General features: G+C 39.7%; 1 protein-coding gene across 1 annotated transcript in view; it reads left to right on the top strand.

The window, feature by feature from the left end:
* The window catches only part of tll1 (tolloid-like 1), a 52632-nt gene that overhangs the window by 22720 nt on the left and 10275 nt on the right, over nt 1-19637 (top strand). The window contains exons 4-17 of the mRNA XM_053330138.1: nt 1000-1173; nt 1273-1390; nt 2971-3149; nt 5306-5411; nt 6538-6662; nt 8203-8318; nt 8515-8617; nt 9597-9713; nt 10400-10545; nt 11935-12130; nt 12254-12379; nt 13609-13769; nt 13875-14055; nt 19301-19426. Of these exons, the coding sequence (XP_053186113.1) occupies nt 1000-1173; nt 1273-1390; nt 2971-3149; nt 5306-5411; nt 6538-6662; nt 8203-8318; nt 8515-8617; nt 9597-9713; nt 10400-10545; nt 11935-12130; nt 12254-12379; nt 13609-13769; nt 13875-14055; nt 19301-19426 (1974 nt within the window). The remainder of the gene's footprint in view (nt 1-999; nt 1174-1272; nt 1391-2970; nt 3150-5305; nt 5412-6537; nt 6663-8202; nt 8319-8514; nt 8618-9596; nt 9714-10399; nt 10546-11934; nt 12131-12253; nt 12380-13608; nt 13770-13874; nt 14056-19300; nt 19427-19637) is intronic.

Here is a 19637-nt window from a genome sequence, read left to right as displayed (position 1 = left end):
GTTTCTTTTATATGCAGCAGCGTTTCTTTTTATTTGCAGCAGCGTTTCTTTTTGTTTGCAGCGTTACTTTTATTTGCAGCTATGGCGGGTCTACAATTATATTCAAATATGCATTATGGCATAATATATAGTATATTATTATGGTTCTTTCAGGGTTAGGGTTAGTCACTGGTTTCCATTCATTTCAGCAATGTATAAAAATGTAATTTTCTGCTAGGATTTGATGCTTTGATTTGATTCCACAAATCAACTGTCTGAGCATCATATTAGTAGTCTACTGAACTTCCATAGGAATTCAAACCCAACTTTTTGCACACTTGATTGGTTAGTGAGTGTGTATTGGTATGTTCAGTATTGTGGAAAAACAGAAGCAAAGTATCAGCCTTTAAATTCAGCTAAAACACTGTCTGACTCTCTGCAGTTACACAGCTGCTGCCAGTGTAAAAATGTTCATATCATAGCCTCGTCATGTACTTCCAGCTTGTTATAAAAATGGTAAAACTAAAACTAAACCTACTAAAGCTAAGTATTTGCAAATTGCTATTTATAATCAACCACATACCACATACCGCTGGTCCTGTCAGGCATCATTTTATGACAAAGTGAGACATCTCCAAAGCGGGTGAAGTTGTACTACTGAAGCCGAATCAGATCCAGAGCTGCAGAATGTTTGAGTTGCCACTTCTTAATGCAATTCAACTTATCAAGTATACGTTATGAACTTTTCAATCAAATATTTAATAAAAGTGTATATTGCTCTGCTTGTGAGAGTTTTATTACTGTCTAATCTGAGAAGAAACTCTGAAATGTCAAGTATAATAAGTAGAGTTATCCAATAGTCTCGGAGCACATTTATGAACTGATATTTATAATAATAGCCCAGTAATTTACTCTGTTCAAACACACACACACACACACACACACACACACACACACTCACACTCACACAATCTGATCAAGATAGATTAGACTGTGGTTTCTCTCTCCTCACTTTGATAGATTATCTCCCTAAGAACTTAAGTAAGGGAGCTGACAGTCCCAAGAGCCAAAGTGGTAAAGGTGGGAAGACTGGGAACGTAGCAAAGATCCGTATTCCCCGAGCGGCCACATCCCGAGCTGAGAGGATATGGCCTGGAGGAGTCATTCCCTACGTCATAGGAGGAAACTTCACTGGTAAGCAACTCCACTGGACCGCTGCCCGTACTGCTTACAATAAAGTACATACCGACGTGTGATTGTGTAAAAGTAGGATGTAAAATGTGTGTGTTTCAGGTAGTCAGAGGGCCATGTTTAAACAGGCAATGCGTCACTGGGAGAAACAGACATGCGTAACTTTCATTGAGAAGACAGACGAGGAAAGCTACATTGTGTTCACCTACCGACCCTGCGGGTGAGTTTGGAAGATCTCTTTGTGTGTGTGTGTTTGTATGTGTATGTGTGTGTGTGTGTGTGTGTATACCTAGAGTTCAGTAGTGACCTTGTCACAGCGAGAGACGATACGGTCACTCAACAATGGCTCTACTTTCCTTCCTGTCCTGCTCCTGTTTCCCCATCCCACCAATCACACTGCTCCGTCTAAGTGTTTGTATGTTCGTGCAGTTTTTTTGTTCATACTCTGCAGAAGTGCATTGTTCTGCAGAGTGGCAGCACGGTGGGGTCAGAGTGTGTTTGTACAGTGGTGGCACTTCAGCGACTGGTAGTGAGTTCGAAGGTTTTAAAGTGGCTGAGATAAGGACGTTTGGGTTTAGCTCTCCAAAGCCATTGTTGTGCACATGGTTGAAAGAGTAGGAAATCTAGCTGGATCTGTGGAATTGTAGCATATATCAGCACAACATTAACTAACTGTCAACTCGATTATCATGCCCAAGTTGCCAGATAATCACTATTTTCAGCTTCCAAAATCTGAACTTTTGCTACTCTTTTGAGCAAATGTTGAACTGTTGGATGTAAACAAAACAACAAATTAAAAGAAGAAGAAGAAGAACTCACCTTGGGCTGTGGGAACTTATATTTTGCCAGAACAAATAACCACTGTTCTGCTCAGAGGACACAAACACTATAATATTAGGAGTCACATGACAACAAACATGTAATTAATTTATTGATAGATTATTGATAGACTTTCATCTTTTCGGTTATTGTAGTGCACTAAAAACACCTTTTTGTAAACATAATCTAGGTACAATGCAAGGCAGAACATACATTTACATTACATACATACATTACAACGTTCACAACGATGGGGTTAATGATGTTAATACTTGCGGGCATTTGAAAGAGCCGAAGATCTGCGTGTTAACTGATGATGCCAGTTGTCTCGTGTTCTGTGATAGGTTGGCTGCATCAGAGATTAGAGACACTTTAATCTGATGTATAAATAACCCGTTGCTTGGATGTGTGTGACAGAAAGAGAGACAGAGAAAGAAGAAAACCAAGAAAGAGCTGATGGTTTATAACAAAAACCAAAGAATGTTTTGGCACCTGTTGTATGTGTGAAATAGTTTCTCTGATCAAGCTGCATTTGCCACAAGAACAGACTCTATCTACTCCAGTGACTCCTGATCCTTCTCCTGCAATCAGCTCGCTGGATAACTTTAATCAGATTTGTTAGCCTGGCACGGATGTCTCAGCTACCCAGAGAAAGAGAATGAGTGTGTATGTGTGTGTATGTGTTCTGTGAGCGGCAATATGTGAATTCTCACAGCTTATTCACTTCGGATTATGAAACTTCAGCCTTATCGGAGTGTTGTATGTAAATAAATCCTGGCTCTTTTCCTCTGCTGGATGTAGTACAGGGCAGGAAATCCTGAAAGGACAATGTGTATTTGTATGTGTGTATATTGTGTGTGTTTGTATATGTGTGTGCGTGTGTGTTCATAAAGCACTACTGATGCTCTTTCCACTACCAAATGTGTAGTAAATATCGTCCGCCTATCTCCCTGCTATCAACTTCCTACTAATCCTTATTAGGTGTTGTTCCTATGTGGGTCGTCGTGGCAACGGTCCCCAGGCTATCTCCATAGGCAAGAACTGTGACAAGTTTGGCATCGTGGTGCATGAACTGGGCCACGTCATTGGCTTCTGGCATGAACACACGCGGCCTGATCGTGATGATCATGTGACCATCATCCGGGATAACATCCAACCAGGTGAGGATCATTACCAATGATGCACCTGGGTCTCTGTTTAGGATCATTCAGGAGGGTTTTTTTCTAGCTGGAGGCAGGTGAGGACGTTTACTGACAACTTGTGTACCCATTTTTATATTCACACTCATGCGCTGCTATGTGTGAGTGTGAATGCTGCTTGTAATGACTGTGAAGTCAGTGTCTTTCCTCCCACATGCTCCTCTGTACCGCGAAGCATTCACAGTCTGACAGGTGTTAAATCAAATGACTTACCAGTGTATCAGAACTGACCCAAGTTTTTATTTAGAAATACATCAGCGCTCTTTACTACACCACTTCGCCAGGCTTCAGAGTGGTGTGTGAAATGTGAATAAAGGGCCAGATTTACTATGAAAATGGCATTGCACAAATTTGATTTTTAAATACAAAACATTTAAGGAGAAAAACTCTTACTGTTGGTCAAAATATGCTATTACTCATCAAACTGCAGTATATTATAATTATTAATACATTAGAAAGGAAATAAATAAAGATAAAGTGATATCATAAGACAAATCAAATATATAAATATTCATAAGCCACCATAGCTGGTGGAGAGAGAGATGGAGCAGCAGAGGCTCAGAACGGAGCAGGTGGAGGCAGAGATGGTGTTGATATGGATGTTAATGATGAGTTCAATGCATCCAAACACACACTGAAATACCTTAACAAAAAGAAAAGAAAAGATATTATAGTTCCCTGATGGTCAGGTTTGATGAAAGTCCATCAAAATGAAAACATCTTGCACAACTCAGTACACAATAAAGTGTTTTATTCACCAAATGTTTTTCAGGGCGGTGTCTGAGGCCGCTGTTGTTTTCCCTCAAGTATATATTTCACAGATTCATCATGTGAGCAATAAATCATTACGAATAAGAAAAACCTCACAATCAATCACTTTTTAAATACACAAAAGTACAATAATTTGAATGTTGATAGCCATACAACCTAGCCTGGGTAAACCCATGCTCTCTTTCCAGCGACATTCCATTTCGCTCAGAAAGTTAGCAAAATTTTCGCCTGAGATAGGGAACCAATCACAGAACGGGGAGGCGGGCTCAAGGCGATGACGACCGTAGAGCGACTCTGTTTACATCCAGCATGGCGGCCACGGAGGTGCAGCAACTGTTCTAAGCAGCAGTAGATTGTGTGCTAAATAAATTGGAAGGCAAGTTCACTTTAAAATAGAACAAAAACATGTTTTTTCCTTTATAAAAAGGATGTGTTAGTGCTGCTCCCTACAGGCTCTGAATATGTAATCGTGTATCGTTGATATGTTGATATGATTGGCTGTAAGTTTGTCCAGTAGCGTACAGAAGCATTTGATCGATATTTGTTGATCCCGCCTCACTTGTGGTAGGGTCTAGCGTTAGCCAGACTACAACCAGTACACATTTTTCACAATATCATCCAGAAAATGTACTCTGTCATCTCAATCCATCAATCAGTAAAAAAGTTAATTATTCGTCTTTCAATTCAGGCAATCAAATTCTGCATTCAGATGAGTTTTTCAAAACTCACATCATTTCCATTATTTAATGTCTATGAATAATCCTTACCAATTTATTTTTCATTTATGCACAAATATGACCCAGTAAATTCTAAAAAAATAGCTTTGACAAACATTTGATGAACACATGAAAAAACAAAAGTTTGCATTAGGGGGAATACTGCTCATTATTAAAATCCTAATTCTATCTTTTTTCTTTCATATAATCAGGTTTTAGTTATATATAGGCCCATATATATATATACATATCTTCCTTGCACTTCATGTACAGCTGTGTTATGTTTACACCTGGTTTTCAAAGTCTGAGTATCTTACCCACAACTCCTGTTAACATCTTATTATTTGTGCAATCCTCCCCTAAATGCACATGTAATGAGGAGAGGGGAGCACCCCCGGCCTTTTGTGTCCATTTGAGAAATAAACAGCATGTGTTTGGTGTAGAATACATCACATCTGTGCCTAAAAAACAGGCGCACAAGCTGTAGTAAATCTGATAATATTACATTCATTTTGTTGCTGTGTGATAAAACTGAACCTTCTAATGCTACCGTCTCTGCATGTGTGCAAATGTGTGTGCATGTGTGTATTTTTGTGTGTGTGCTCAATTTGTTCATTGCATGGTTCCCAGGCCAGGAGTATAACTTTCTGAAGATGGAGCCAGGGGAGGTCAACTCTCTTGGGGAGCCATATGATTTTGATAGCATCATGCACTATGCCAGGAACACCTTCTCACGGTAACCAGCGGCCAACATCATATCTATGAGACTTTGCTTTTGAATTTACAAAACAGATCAGATCCTTGATCGGTTGAAACTGGTCTTTTTCAACCTTGAAGTGTGCTATAGTCTGCTCTGTAATTGAGTGAAAAAGTGACCTACTTTGATCGTTTTTGAATGATTCTGTATGTTGTGACTTATTCATGTGGTGTGGAGCAGATACTCAGTGCAAGTAATGGCTTGGTGCAACATGTTAAAGTGAATATAGAAAAAACACAACTCATGTTGGACATTAACTAGTGAAGGTGGTGTACTTCCACTCCTGTATACAGTACATATCAAGAGTGACTTTCTAGATATTGTGTGTTAACAGTATACTCAACCTTTTTAGAGCATACAGAATGTGTTGCAGTTCAGAGGTGTATAAACCACATAAAATTATAATTTGTTACTGGAATACAGCAAAAAAATTATTGGACTAACTCGTTTTTACTGTAGGTCACCGTTTAAAACCAACCATTGTCTAATTGTGACACCAGTCACCAGTTGGATATGTTTTTCCTGACCAGTTTAAGGAAACGTTATTTAAATTTTTAATCATCTCATGACCCACCAGATTTATCCTTCAACCCCCTTGTGGAAGTCTTGACCCCCAGTTTGGAAACCACTGGCTTAGATTATCTATTTATATTAGATTTATGCTTATGTTAGCATTTATAGCACGCCATGATTGCACACAGAAATTGAAAATGGACACTTACCAGTACAGATGAAAAGTTTTCCTTCTTATTTTATGACATCCCCAACGTCTGAAATCAGCCAGTTTTTGTTTGGCAGCAAGAGCGGTCAGGGGTTAACCTAATATGCTTTCCGTGAGTGAGGATGCTTTTAAATCTTTGCCATATCCACTCCTATAACCTCTCCCATTCCCCACTCAGCTCTAATTTACTGATAAGAGGAAACCTTTTAAAAATACAACAATTTGTGGGGAAATCTATTTGCATGGAGGTCATTGTTTTTGGAAAATACTGATTGTTCTTTGAACATAGGAAGTTATATTATACTGTGTTGTAATTTTTTATTGAATATCTCTGGAATCAAAGCAGGATGTGTTGGGTAACACTCTCTTTTGTTCACTCTAAAGGGGGATGTTCCTTGACACCATCCTTCCATCCAGAGATGAAAACGGGGTCCGGCCTGCTATTGGCCAGCGGACCAGACTCAGTAAAGGAGACATTGCACAGGCAAGAAAGCTGTATAGATGTCCAGGTACTGATATATTTACTATGAGACCACAATGTGTATATGTGCATGTGTGTAGCTAAGGGAGAATAAAAAGATGATGCCTGTGTATCACTGGCGTAAAATTGGCCCGCCTCTTTAGTCTCAAAGGCACAAGAGGTCAGGTTAAGTAATCTGTTTTTCCATGTGACGCTTCCCTCTGTTTTTTTTTCGGGGCTTAACACACACACATCATACACAGTTTTTCTGTCATTTCTTGCACACACCCCTGCTGCTCTGGCGTCCCTCTCGTCCCTGGTGAGCTGCTCTGACGTGATCTGGATCTGCTCTCAGACTGAGCTCTGCAGTCATATTGCAAAGGTTTACAATCTCAAATGTTGCCATCTCTGTTTGGCCCACCCACACTCACTCACACCCCATGAGGAGTTCACACTTTAGGTCATCATGTGCGTATGATGAAATGAATGAAACAAACATGTTCAACAAAAATATTTACAAGTTGTGTCACAATCCTCTCACAATAAATCTTTTAAATATTGTGATTCATTCTTTTTTGTTTGATTTTTGTTTTCTATCATTCATCTTAAACTTACTAGAATACTGTATATGTGGAATATTTTTATTTTACTTTTCAAGACAAATGATGTTCAGACAAATGATTCACATAAATAAGTTAAATTATATATGTAATTTATAAAAAGCCTTTTTTGATACCGGGATGAGAGAGTGAGTGTGTGTTAGCATGTCCCAGCTGGAAATAGATACAACATCAACCTTATAAGGTCACATTTGAGTGATACCATATTCACTGACAGATGAACAGAGCCCCAGGGCATTGTGGGGGGAAAACAGCATGCATGATGGGATAGGAGGGGCACATTTGGCTAACCTCCTTTTGAGGGGGAGTGACAGCATTAAACTCAGAATGAGGGATATAGAGAGCAATATAGTCTGATATTTTCTTTGTTTTTTTATATGAATATCCATCCACATGTAATGGTTAGGGTTATTTTTGTATTATTTGTCTTTATTATGAATTAAACATCTGTCACTCCAGTTCACTTACAGTAAATGACTCTGTTTTAATTCTGCTAAATGGTGACGGGGCTTAATGACTGTGGTCAGACCTCACATGCACACTCATACACAAAGGAATACAAATGCGCACGCTGTAGCCTCCTACATGCAAAACTGAAACAGGCCAAAAGCAACATGAAACATGAGTTTGTTTGGGAGAGTAATTTTAATTCCTTTACTGTTTTCCGAATCAGGGACGCAGTTCTAACAGTTTCCATATGGACAGATAAGATATTATGGACATAAACTCAGGCACAAAAACACATGCATGTGGCTGTTTTGACAAAATGTCTGTTGTATATTTATTTTGGTAAATTGGCAGTAAAAAGATGAATTTTGTACAGATTGAGAACAATAATAGATATGAGAGCCATGTTTATTTTAGTAATGTACCAATCATAAGTATCAGCACTCATCTGAAAGGATTAAGCACAACAGCAGGACTTGCCACAAATATGTAACTCCATCTGTGCGTGTGTGTGTGTTGCAGCATGTGGAGAGACACTCCAAGAGTCAACGGGCAACTTCTCGTCTCCTGGTTACCCCAATGGATACCCTTCATACACACATTGTGTCTGGAGAATATCTGTTACACCCGGAGAAAAGGTGCGCACACAGTCACACCTACACACACACACACACACACACACAGTAGCACCAATAAGAGACAGAATGACTATATTGATTAAGTCCAACACTATAGGTACCACGCTATTCCTCTGTTCTGCCTCCTCTTGTCTGACCTCTGGAATGCAAATATCATTATTAAATATCTTTCTTTCTTGTTTTTTCATTTCTCCAGATTGTTCTCAACTTCACCACCATGGATCTATATAAAAGCAGTCTGTGTTGGTATGACTACATTGAGGTTCGGGATGGATACTGGAGGAAAGCTCCACTGCTTGGTAAGAGCCAGAGACAGGCGGCCAAGGGCTTAGGTGATGGGCGAGCTACTTTTTTTCATCATTCACTTTTTTAGTTGGCTTCACACACTGTAAACACCTTAATGATGAAAACTTCCCCGACTGTAAGGCAGCATTCATACTGACAGTAGTGCTACCTAAAAAAGAAACACAAGGGGCTGTACTGATATGGAGTGTGTTGCTACAGATACAGGTGAGACAATTAAATGCAACCCAGGAAAGTTGTTTTTTGGGTTGGTGAGTGAGCATTTTTTGCCCATGGTCAGCATTCTTAACTCCTAGGTCACCCTCAGGATGCTAGCAAGTCCAGTTTGATGGATAATAAGAGTCTACCATGCTGCACAGCTGTTTATGCTTCTTTGAGGCAGGACATACAACTCTGAACAGTTATGATGACCGTAATAATTTCTTCACCTATCTTGAACAAACCCCAGGACTATGAGGTGATTTTGATGTAGTGACCACAGTCAATATTACAGGGCAGGTGATGCACAAACTGCCCAAAGATACAGCTGTGAAATGATTTTCTGAGCATTGCAAACACCCTAAAATATCTCTTTGTGTTATAAGAATTTAGGGGAAGCCTGAACACATTTCAGCATACTTTATGTGTCTGGTGATCAGTTCTATTTGGAATGAGGGGGGTGCCATCTTTAAACATGATATCTAGTTGCTTACATGTGTTTACATGACATTGCATTGCACTGCAGCAACCACAATCAACTTTTTTGCCAATAACCCTGCATATTTTAGTCAGTCTTCTGTGGTCTTCAGCACTGCAGCTTTGCCAAGACTGTAGTCTTATTGAACTGAATGATGAGCTGTTGTCATCCTGAATTCAGACTCTCCACAGGACGAAGGCTCAAGTGTTGTCATGTTTCAATTTTTGAAATATTTCACATTACAGTGCATAGCTTATTTGTCACACTTTCTTGACAAGGTCGGTGTTTGTATTTTACAGGCAGGTTTTGTGGAGATAAAGTTCCTGACGTCTTGATCTCTACTGACAGCAGAATGTGGATTGAGTTTCGTAGCAGCAGCAACTGGGTGGGAAAAGGGTTTGCTGCCATTTATGAAGGTAACTTTTCTACATCAAAAACAAACAAATATTCAAACAAATAAATAAATACACAAATATATAAAAATACACAGATCGTAAACCCCTCTTTACATGAGGGCTGGATTCAAATTTGATGTCTCATAGTGTCTTTTGTGAGAAGATGTTACAAATTAGGGTTGAAGGGTTTCCCATGATTTAGAAATCATAACTTAAAGAACAAACAATTGCATGAAATGTATTTAATATGATATTAATTTAAATTTTGGGATGTTCTTTCTCTATATTTAATAGTTTATGTGGTTGTATACAAAAAAGCAGACAATAGGTAGATTGCAGAGATAAAAATGCATCAATCATCTGATTTTCACTACTTTGTAGTGATAGCCCTGGCATATGATAGTCCTGATAGCCCTGATAGTCCTGAGGGCATCTTCTTTGTTACAACAGTTACGTGGTAGTGTTAATGAAGTTTTGAGGAGGCGGCTTTGTTTTCAGAAGACGGGCAAACACGTGCCAAAAATCCTGTGTTCCTGCAGGTATTTTTCCCAGGAAGGGGGAGCAGATTTTGGCAAGAAATACTGAGAAATCATGGGATCTCAATTCCCGGCATTGAGCCTTAATACACAAGTTTCAGGTGGTGTTGGTTAGTGCAATTGATGCTAATCCATCCTGTTTTTCACCCACTTTCTCTCTCTCCTGTACAGCGATCTGTGGAGGGGAGATCACCAAGGACTCTGGGCAGATTCAGTCTCCCAACTATCCCGATGACTACAGACCCTCCAAAGAGTGTGTGTGGAGGATCACTGTATCTGAGGGATACAACGTCGGGCTCAGCTTCCAAGCCTTTGAGGTGATTCCTTCTCTGTGTTTTTTTGTGTGGTGTGTGCGTGTGTTTGTGTGTGTGTGTGTGTGTGAGAGAGAGAATTATTTCTCCATCTCCCTGTCCGTGTTCGTGCACACTTAAGAATGTCTGGGTCAAATTTCACGCATTTATAGCAGCAAGGAAGTTAAGAAAGGTGGTGAATGTGTGTGGGTGAGTGTACAGAGACACAGACCAGGCAGCTGAAGACTGGTGTTGTAGTTTTTACGCAATAAAAATGTCAGTGTGCTAAATGAGTCAATCTTTTCCCACACTGACTTTACACACGTCAGGTCAAAAGTTTCACACAGAGTTAAGATCAGCCTGTTGCATTGGTCTCAGACACTTTCTGTTGTGTTGTGTTGTGTTGTGTTGTGTTGTGTTGTGTTCTATTCTATTCTATTCTATCCTATTCTATTCTTTTATATGATATTATATTTTGTTCTATTCTATTCTATTCTATTCTATTCTATTCTATTCTATTGTGTTCTATTCTATTCTATTCTATTCTATTGTGTTCTATTCTATTCTATTATATTGTGTTCTGTTCTGTTCTATTCTATTATTTTCTTTTCTTTTCTATTCTATTCTATCAAGCTGTGCCAGAGGGTGCAGTTAAATGTCTGTAACCACACTGTGTGCTTAGTCTTAGTCAACAACATAATTGTTTGTGGAAATTGGCTTAATTCTGACCCTGCTGTTTGTGTCTGAGAATGTCTATTTCCCTTTTCATTTTATGTGTTTGAGCCAAAAAAACAACAAAATGTGAGCAAATTACTTGATGGAATTTGGTTCAGAGTTGTTTATCACTGACGAATGCACCGCGGTAAAAGTCAGCTGTGACAGTAACACCAATGCAAGGACTCCGACTCTAAAAATTAGAAAATGAATAAATAAACTATTGAACTCACAGAGATGTCTACAGTAGCTGAATTGTTCTCAGTTCAGTCCGTGAGATCCTGTCTGTGTCGGATGCTGCAGGCCCGCTGATTGTGTTAAAGAAAGATTGTTTATAACCTGGGCCTTCATTTAGTAATTTAAGCCAATCAATGTGTCAGTACTTCAATTAGTTGAATGAAATATAATCTGCAACTATTTTGATAATTTATTATTCAGATAGAACAAGTACAAGATTTTCTGGTTTTAGCCTCTCAAATGAGAATTTTTTTTTTTTCTGTGTCTCCTGTGATAATAAGTTGAATGTCTCTGGATTTTAGACTGTTGACGAAGCAAAAAAAGCTCCAAAGAAAGAAGAAATTTAAAACTGTATTTAACATTTTACCAGTGACTAACAACTAACCTGTGACAGCAATGTGAGGTGAAGATGTTGAGTTTTGAATCTAACTGTGTTTCTGTTTACACGCCTCAATTTTTGCATAGATTGAGAGACATGACAGCTGTGCGTATGACTACCTGGAAGTTCGAGATGGCCCTCTGGAGACAAGCCCCCTGATTGGCCGATTCTGTGGCTACGACAAACCCGAGGATGTGCGCTCTACTTCACACACACTCTGGATGAAGTTTGTCTCAGACGGGACTGTTAACAAGGCCGGCTTTGCTGCTAACTTTTTCAAAGGTGTGTGTATGACAGAGAGAAACTATGTGTGTGTGTTTTCAGCTAAGTGTATTTTCTCACTTGACTTTTAAACCAAAGCATTCTTTAAATGTCTGAAAACGGGCTCTGACGTGTGTTTTTCAGAGGAGGATGAGTGTGCCAAGCCAGACAATGGTGGATGTGAACAGAGATGTGTAAACACTCTCGGCAGCTTCAAGTGTGCCTGTGATCCAGGCTATGAACTAGCCCCTGACAAGAAGAGCTGTGAAGGTAACTGTGTGTGTGTTTGTGTGTGTGTGTGTTTGTGTGTGTGTGTGTGTGTGTGTGTGTGTGTGTGTGTGTGTCATGAATGCTGAATTTGTGCATTCTTTTGTATGACGCGGTGTGTTTCTGTAGGATATGAGTCTCAACTCATCTGAAAAAAAACATCCTAGCAGCCTCCATCAACAGGAAAAAACATCTTTCTGACGCAAGGCCACATTGCTGTTGTTCCAATGCCACACATGTTGCAAAGGTCCTTTAATCCCACAAAATAGATTAACTACCCGTAATGACCCACATACTGAAACAACTGAATAAACCACTTCTGAAGCAGAGAGAGAGAGAAAGAAAAAGCTATGGTTGTAAGATATCCAAATTGTGGTTTTGCTATATATCTTTGAAGAGCTGTTGTTACTCTGACATCCCCACTGAATCAGTGTGTGGGAAAATTGTGCAGAAAGTGGATTTTCTCTTCTAAAAAAGCCCATAAATATAATTTTACATTACATTTTGCCAATTTTTTGTAAGGATGTTTACTATGCCCACCTCAAAACAGTCACACTAGGGAGAGACCTAAACAAGTTCAAGTTCAACAATAATGAATATGGTTCAAAATGTGAGTTTTAACACTGCTGAGGTTTTGGATTAATTGGGTCAGGGGAAATCACAGGGCATGGTGAGCAGGCATGAATTACCAACATCCCCCCACAAACATTAGCAAAGGCTTTTCACATTTCCTTTGAGATTTGTGGTTCTGTGACAGATATTCCTGCTAGCGTCAGTAGAAGCAGAGGCAGCAGTCGACAACAGACCTGTTTATCTTCCACATTCCACAATTAACGTCATCACATCAGAAATACAACCCTCCTGACTAAAATTACACATTAAAAATATGCAGCTGTGGTCTTTATCAAAAATGTGGCAGTAAAATCCTCAAGCGTGAAAACTCTATTCACTTATGAGTTTTGTGGAATTGACGGGCTTGTACAAATATATTAAAAACGCTGAATTTGAAATTGAAACCATAAATAAAACCCCAACTGATTTAAGCATTGCTCAGTGGGTTGTGGAAGAGTTAGGGAAATCCCACTCACTTAATGTGACACAAAACATGGGAAACAAAAAAGCTCTCTTTTCCTTTGCAGCTCTATAAAACATGTAAACACCATGTACTGAATTATATTTCCCCCTAAGTGTTTGTGTCTACGTCTGACTTGTTTGTGTTTGGGTGTTTGCAGCGGCATGTGGCGGTCTTCTTTCTAAGCTCAATGGGACCATCAGCACTCCTGGCTGGCCTAAAGAGTATCCACCCAACAAGAACTGTGTGTGGCAGGTAGTCGCTCCCACTCAGTACCGCATCTCTATGCAGTTTGAGGCTTTCGAGCTGGAGGGCAACGAGGTGAGTGCGCCTGCGTGTTTTGTGTTAATTAGAGCAAGAGAAAGTTGCTAGACATAGTGGCCATTTTGTGGATGTGTGTTATAAGAGCTTTATTTGTGTTTTTAGGTGTGTAAATACGACTATGTGGAAGTGCGCAGCGGCCTGTCACCAGACTCTAAGCTGCACGGTAAATACTGCGGCACCGAGGTCCCTGAAGTCATCACCTCTCAATACAACAATATGAGGATTGAGTTCAAGTCTGACAATACGGTCTCCAAGAAAGGCTTCAAGGCTCATTTCTTCTCAGGTAAGACGCGCGCACATGTGTGTGTGTGTTTGTGTGTGTGAGTGTGTGTTTGTCAGAGGTGGGCAGAGCGGTGTATCAAGCTGTATCTTTCTCAAAATGTGAGTTTTTGGAACACACTGAACAAACAGATGAACAGTGGATAAGTAGATTATGGTGCAGCTGTGGTTTTGAGAATGGGTCACCACTGGAATCCAATTTGAATGACATAACGAGCAGACTGTTGAGTGTTTGATACCCAATAAACTCATTTTGTTTGCTACTCTCAATATGAGATGCATATGCAGGAGAAATTATTGTTATAGTAGTTTTCTCAGTGCTTTGGTGGTGTAAAGCATTCAGCCACAGCATCTTTAATTAGTTTTAATGAGTTAATCTGTTTGTAGTGCTTCTTGTAGTACATCACCTGTACGCCACATTTTGTATTCTATAAAACCTCCCAATGCAAACATTTTGGACATTTTTTGACAATATTATGTTCAAATTTGAAACTGATTATTAAACAGGGAATTTTTAAAAAGGTGAGTGCCAACATGAATATCACACTACATCCTGAATAAACATTCAAAGCACTGATGGTGAAGGGCGTGCTGCAGATTCATGCAATCACAGTGTAATTCCTGAGAGAGTGGGCTGAATATTTCACATTGTTGAATTTAAGTTGTGTTAGCTTTAACAATACAGCCCTGGAAGAGTAGAAAATGTCCTCTGCCCTCCTCTGCTGTGTGTTAGTGTGTTGCTTTACATGCATGTGCTGTGTTGATGCAGTCGCTGTTTTCCTGTGTGTGTACATGTGCTGTGTCTGTCATGCTTTGTCTGCTGAGCCTCCTGCGCTCTGCCCTCTCTCCCTCAGACAGGCTGGTACTGTGTCAAGAACGTATGTTTGTGTTTGAGTCATGCCAGGACATAAAGCGCGGCCGCTCTTCCACACGTGGCCGCACCAACAACAAGCTGGCAACCTCATCACAGGTCAGAGGTAACATGACCTCTCAATCGGCATCTCTGATTAGCTTTTGGTCTAGCGTGTGATATGGAGAAATGGATGGATCCCGTTTTAACGGTGTGGATCATTTCATTATCCATTCTCCTCTTGAAGGAATCATGTGCTCTGTCCCAAGTCCATACTACAGTACACACTTATACTACATAGTGTTACTACTAAAGCTGGACAATCATTCAGTATTTAACATTTATTGACTTTTCAGTAGAATGATTATGTTATTTCTCTACCAATTTCTATTATCCAAATTTATGATTCTGAGTTGTAATTAAAGTGTAACAAAAATTAGTCACAAGCTTTTGTTTTACGCACATGAAGAGTTTGTTCTCACATCAGCTTGATTTTATGTTATTTTGTCTACATTTTCCACATTATGATCTTAAAATATCCTAATTTATTATTTACTTGTTTTATAGCAATTGGAAATAAATTAACTATAATCTTTTACAGTAAAAAATAATAATATATGATATGCACCAATACATGTCAATTAAACTGAGAGTTTGGAAAGCTACAGCCAGTTTCAAATTTAAAAGTTTTTTTTTTTTTTTTATTTGCAGAATGTAATATTTTATTTTATTGTCTGCATTGTCATGATAAACACTGCTTTCAAGCTGTAGGCAACTCCTTCATTTCTATGTGCAGTGCAATTTGGGACAATAGAGTCCATTAACAACAACCCTAAAAAAATCAGCAACTTCAGAAATCATCCTTTTTATCTTTGAGTTCATTTTCTTAGTTTCTCACTGTGACCACACCATAAACAGAATCACTCAGGGGTTAGCATGTAGTATGAAAATGGGACACAGCTATGATTCCCTAGTAAAAAAACCACAACAAATATCCCCTCCTCGCCGTTGCAGGGATGAATTTGTTGGCGTTAACACCGCATAATAACAATTCTGGGAAACTGAAGAAGAGATCTAGATTTCTCCTTTCTTACGCTAACTTTAACAGTAACTAAAAGGTCAAAAAGCAACTTCAATTTAGCATTTAGGTACATCTTCCTGCTTCAGGGGGAGTACAGCTGTCAACTGGATGAGCTCGTCAAAATTCAACCACCTGCAGAACACCTGGGACACGCAGTTAAACTGCTCAGTGGAGCATGGTTGCACAGATAAATTACTTCCTCAGATACAGATAATGTGTGTGTGTGTATTTGTGTATGTGTGTGCATGTGTTAAATGTTGCTGTGTGAGTGGCTCAGCTATTGTCAGAAGCTTCCAGGGATAGCTTTTGGTTGGCGAGGAGCCAGCAGCTTTAGGGAGGTCCCTTCGGCCTCCCACACACTACTAATCCATGTGAGTGTGCATGATTGTGTGCATGTGTGTGTGTGTGTGTGTGTGGACATTGTGTGCTTGACCCGAAGAAAGCTACAATGAGCACTGTGTAGCATCAACCGCAAAGCTTCTTAGCCTGTGATAGGGTGAGACTGAGCCCACAATAGCACCGTAATACCACATCAGACACACACACTCACGCACTCACGCACACACACACACACACAGGGCAAGAGAGAGGAGGATTTAGTGGTTTCATTAAAAGCAGATCTAGTTTGATTCACAAGCTCTTGCGTTGAGGTGAGACTCGGCGTCTGTGTCTAATCTCACATCTCTTTATAGGAATCTGTCTCTCGCCCACACTCACAAACTCACTACACACACTCCCTTTACGACTCCTGTCTTCCTGTGCAGTCATCTGTCCATCTCCACCTCCCTGTTTCTGTCTGTGACACCATCACTTTTGTGATTTTGTGGCAGCCCCATACACACAGAGCCAGTCCTCTCCACTTCTTCCTCTCCCACCCTGTGATCCGCTCTGTTATCCACACGTTCAGCTTCAGCAAAAAAGGGCTTTGTCATCACCCTGCCACACTGAGGAGGAGCTGTTTGGTTAGAAAATGCCACAAATTAAAGGATGAGGAAGAAAATGAGCAAGGGGCGAGAAAACACCTCAGTTATGCCCCCCTTAATAAGCAGCAGCCTGCCAGTGGGTTGGTCATTATAAACTCATGCTGCTCAGCCAAACATTGTTCAAATCCACAAAACCTTTGTTTGGATTCTAGTTGAGATTGCAAAGTTTCCAAAGATATCAAATATGTAAGGTTAAATCTAGTGGAATTCATATGAAATGACACACAAAACATCTGGAACATATCCACTGGATGGTAATTGTGCAAACATCCTTAGTTTGAATGTTTTACTGAGTGTAAACATCATACAGCTTCAATTAAGAGCAGGAACAAGCTGGTTCTAAATAAATATATACTAATGTTGATGTCAGATGGTATGGGATAAACATTAGCTGCCTTTAAGCTACTAAAGGAGAAACAAAAGAGAAAAACAATTTAAGTACAATATACACATGACTTAATGATTTTGGCTGATTAGTGAAAAGCCTGTTAAATCGCCACCATTACTGTATCGAAATGTAACCAGTTATGCTAATGAGGAAATTAATCAAGCCAATAAAGGTGTTAATTTGTCATTTTTGCTTATCTCACATAACACAACTAATTTATAGCTGACAGCAGCAAAGCGTTGTTACAGTTTCAAGTAAATCAGTCCTCCTTGTTAGTATGCAAATTTATGGAGCAAAGTGCTCCAAAATCTAATCAGTTTATTTATAGGGGGAATTGGTGGTCCACATTTAGGCGTCACCATGACAACTTAATGTCCCACATATCCACCCATGTACTGTGGTGGTGGATCATAAAAAATTACAATTAATATGTAGGTCCCCTGTATCTTCCCATCGTATTTATGACTTAACGGGGTCCAAACGTGAAGCTCACAGAAGCTCGTCACATTTTACACTTTGCCTGCAGTCGACTGTGTGAACACAGCAGGCTGATATACTGCAGAAGTTGTGGTTTGGCCCAAGGAGAGTACAGCTGATCTGAAAACAGCTGTTATGGTCAGAGGCGTTTCAGAGCCAAGGTTCAAGTTCGACTGCAGAACAGTCATCATAACCACGATGACCCCGAGGAGCAGCACAAAGACAGTTTTACAGTCCAGACACCTACTTACACACACTAACTAGCTTAACCCTTTGTAGCATCTGTAGTTGGAAGCTCTCATCGTCTATTAATAATAACTTTTGTTATCACACTCTTTCCTCTAACTTCTCTTTTTGTAGATATAGTATTGAATGGTAACAATTTGGGCTGCAGACAGCATTTAAAGCTGCGATGCTTCTATGTTGTTGACCATCTTGTTTTGGCTTCAACTCTCAGCCATTTAAAATAAATACTTTAAAGGATAGGTTCACAATATTTCAAATGGTCTCTTAAAACAACAGTCAGAAGCCCAAATGAACACTGAACCATGTTTCACAATCTGTAATTATTCCTCCTGTTCATGCTGACCATTAGAAGATCCATTCATGATGCATTTACAATGTTAGTGATGGGGAACAAACTCCAAACTTTGAGCAAAAAGTGCATTGAAAATTTATCTTAAGTTTAAATGAGGGTTAAGCAGACTGAATTAGTCAAACAAAGAGGACATCTACCACAGTTACAGTCTTTTTAGTAAAAAAAATCCCCCTTTGTGTCTCGACGGACAGTGTTTTCCTGTTCAGCTGCAGTGGAAAGATCATATAGAGAGGGGCTTTGTTACTAAAAAGACTAACTTTGCAAGATATCAGCTGAAGCCTTGTATTATCTTCAAATAAAAAGCATAAAAAGCAGGACTGTGGATTTTGTCCCTGTGTATTTATATTGAAAGTGAACAATGAAGGGATCTCTTAATGGTCAGTATGAACAGGAGGAATGATTACAGCAGGAAAAACACGTGTCAGTGTTCATTTGAGCACCTGACTTTTGTTTTAAAGCAGAAATTGTGAACCCTATCGTTTAACTTTAAAACGGCTGAAATGCTGAAGCTGTACATCTTGTAGTCTTCTTCTGTTAGTGGAGCAGCACTGCAGGATGTTTTTGCTCACATTTTTCTTTATTTATTCATTTGTCACCTTGTCTTATTTGTACTGTACCTTTTTTCTGTGTTGACCTTCCATAGTTCGATTTCCTTCTGGTCTTCTCTCTTCATATCTCTGTTTGTCTTTTCCCTGTTCTGTGTCCCTCCCTTATTTTCTTATCACTTCCTTTCCTTTTTCAAAAACCCTACTCCCTTTCCTTAAGGTCTCATCCTTCCCCTTCTCTCCCCTGCTTGACCTCATCCCAGCCCCCCACCCGTCTCCTACTGCTGATTCTCCATGAGTGATGTGTTGCATGTGTATCTCTCACAGACAAAGATGAGTGCAGCAAGGACAACGGCGGCTGCCAGCACGAGTGCATCAACACAGTGGGCTCGTACGTTTGTCAGTGTCGCCATGGCTTTGTACTGCATGAGAACAAACATGACTGTAAGGAAGGTGGGTTTCACGTACATTCACATATGCACACACACTGGCATAAAAACATAGGAGCGCACATTCATGCGCTCACACATCCACACAAGCATGTGCTCATTCATAAAAGCAGCCATCGTCCATCATACAGCCCCTATTCTGTCTACGATCATCAGAGTCCACATGACAACAGACTGGTCCTTTCCATTTGAAGCGAGGTTGTTTTTAAAAAAAA

The sequence above is a fragment of the Scomber japonicus genome, chromosome 2, assembly GCF_027409825.1.
Source record: "Scomber japonicus isolate fScoJap1 chromosome 2, fScoJap1.pri, whole genome shotgun sequence".
Classification (NCBI taxonomy): Eukaryota; Metazoa; Chordata; class Actinopteri; order Scombriformes; family Scombridae; genus Scomber; species Scomber japonicus.
The sequence above is the reverse complement of the archived record's forward strand: the minus strand, read 5'-3'. Positions and strand labels throughout refer to the sequence as shown.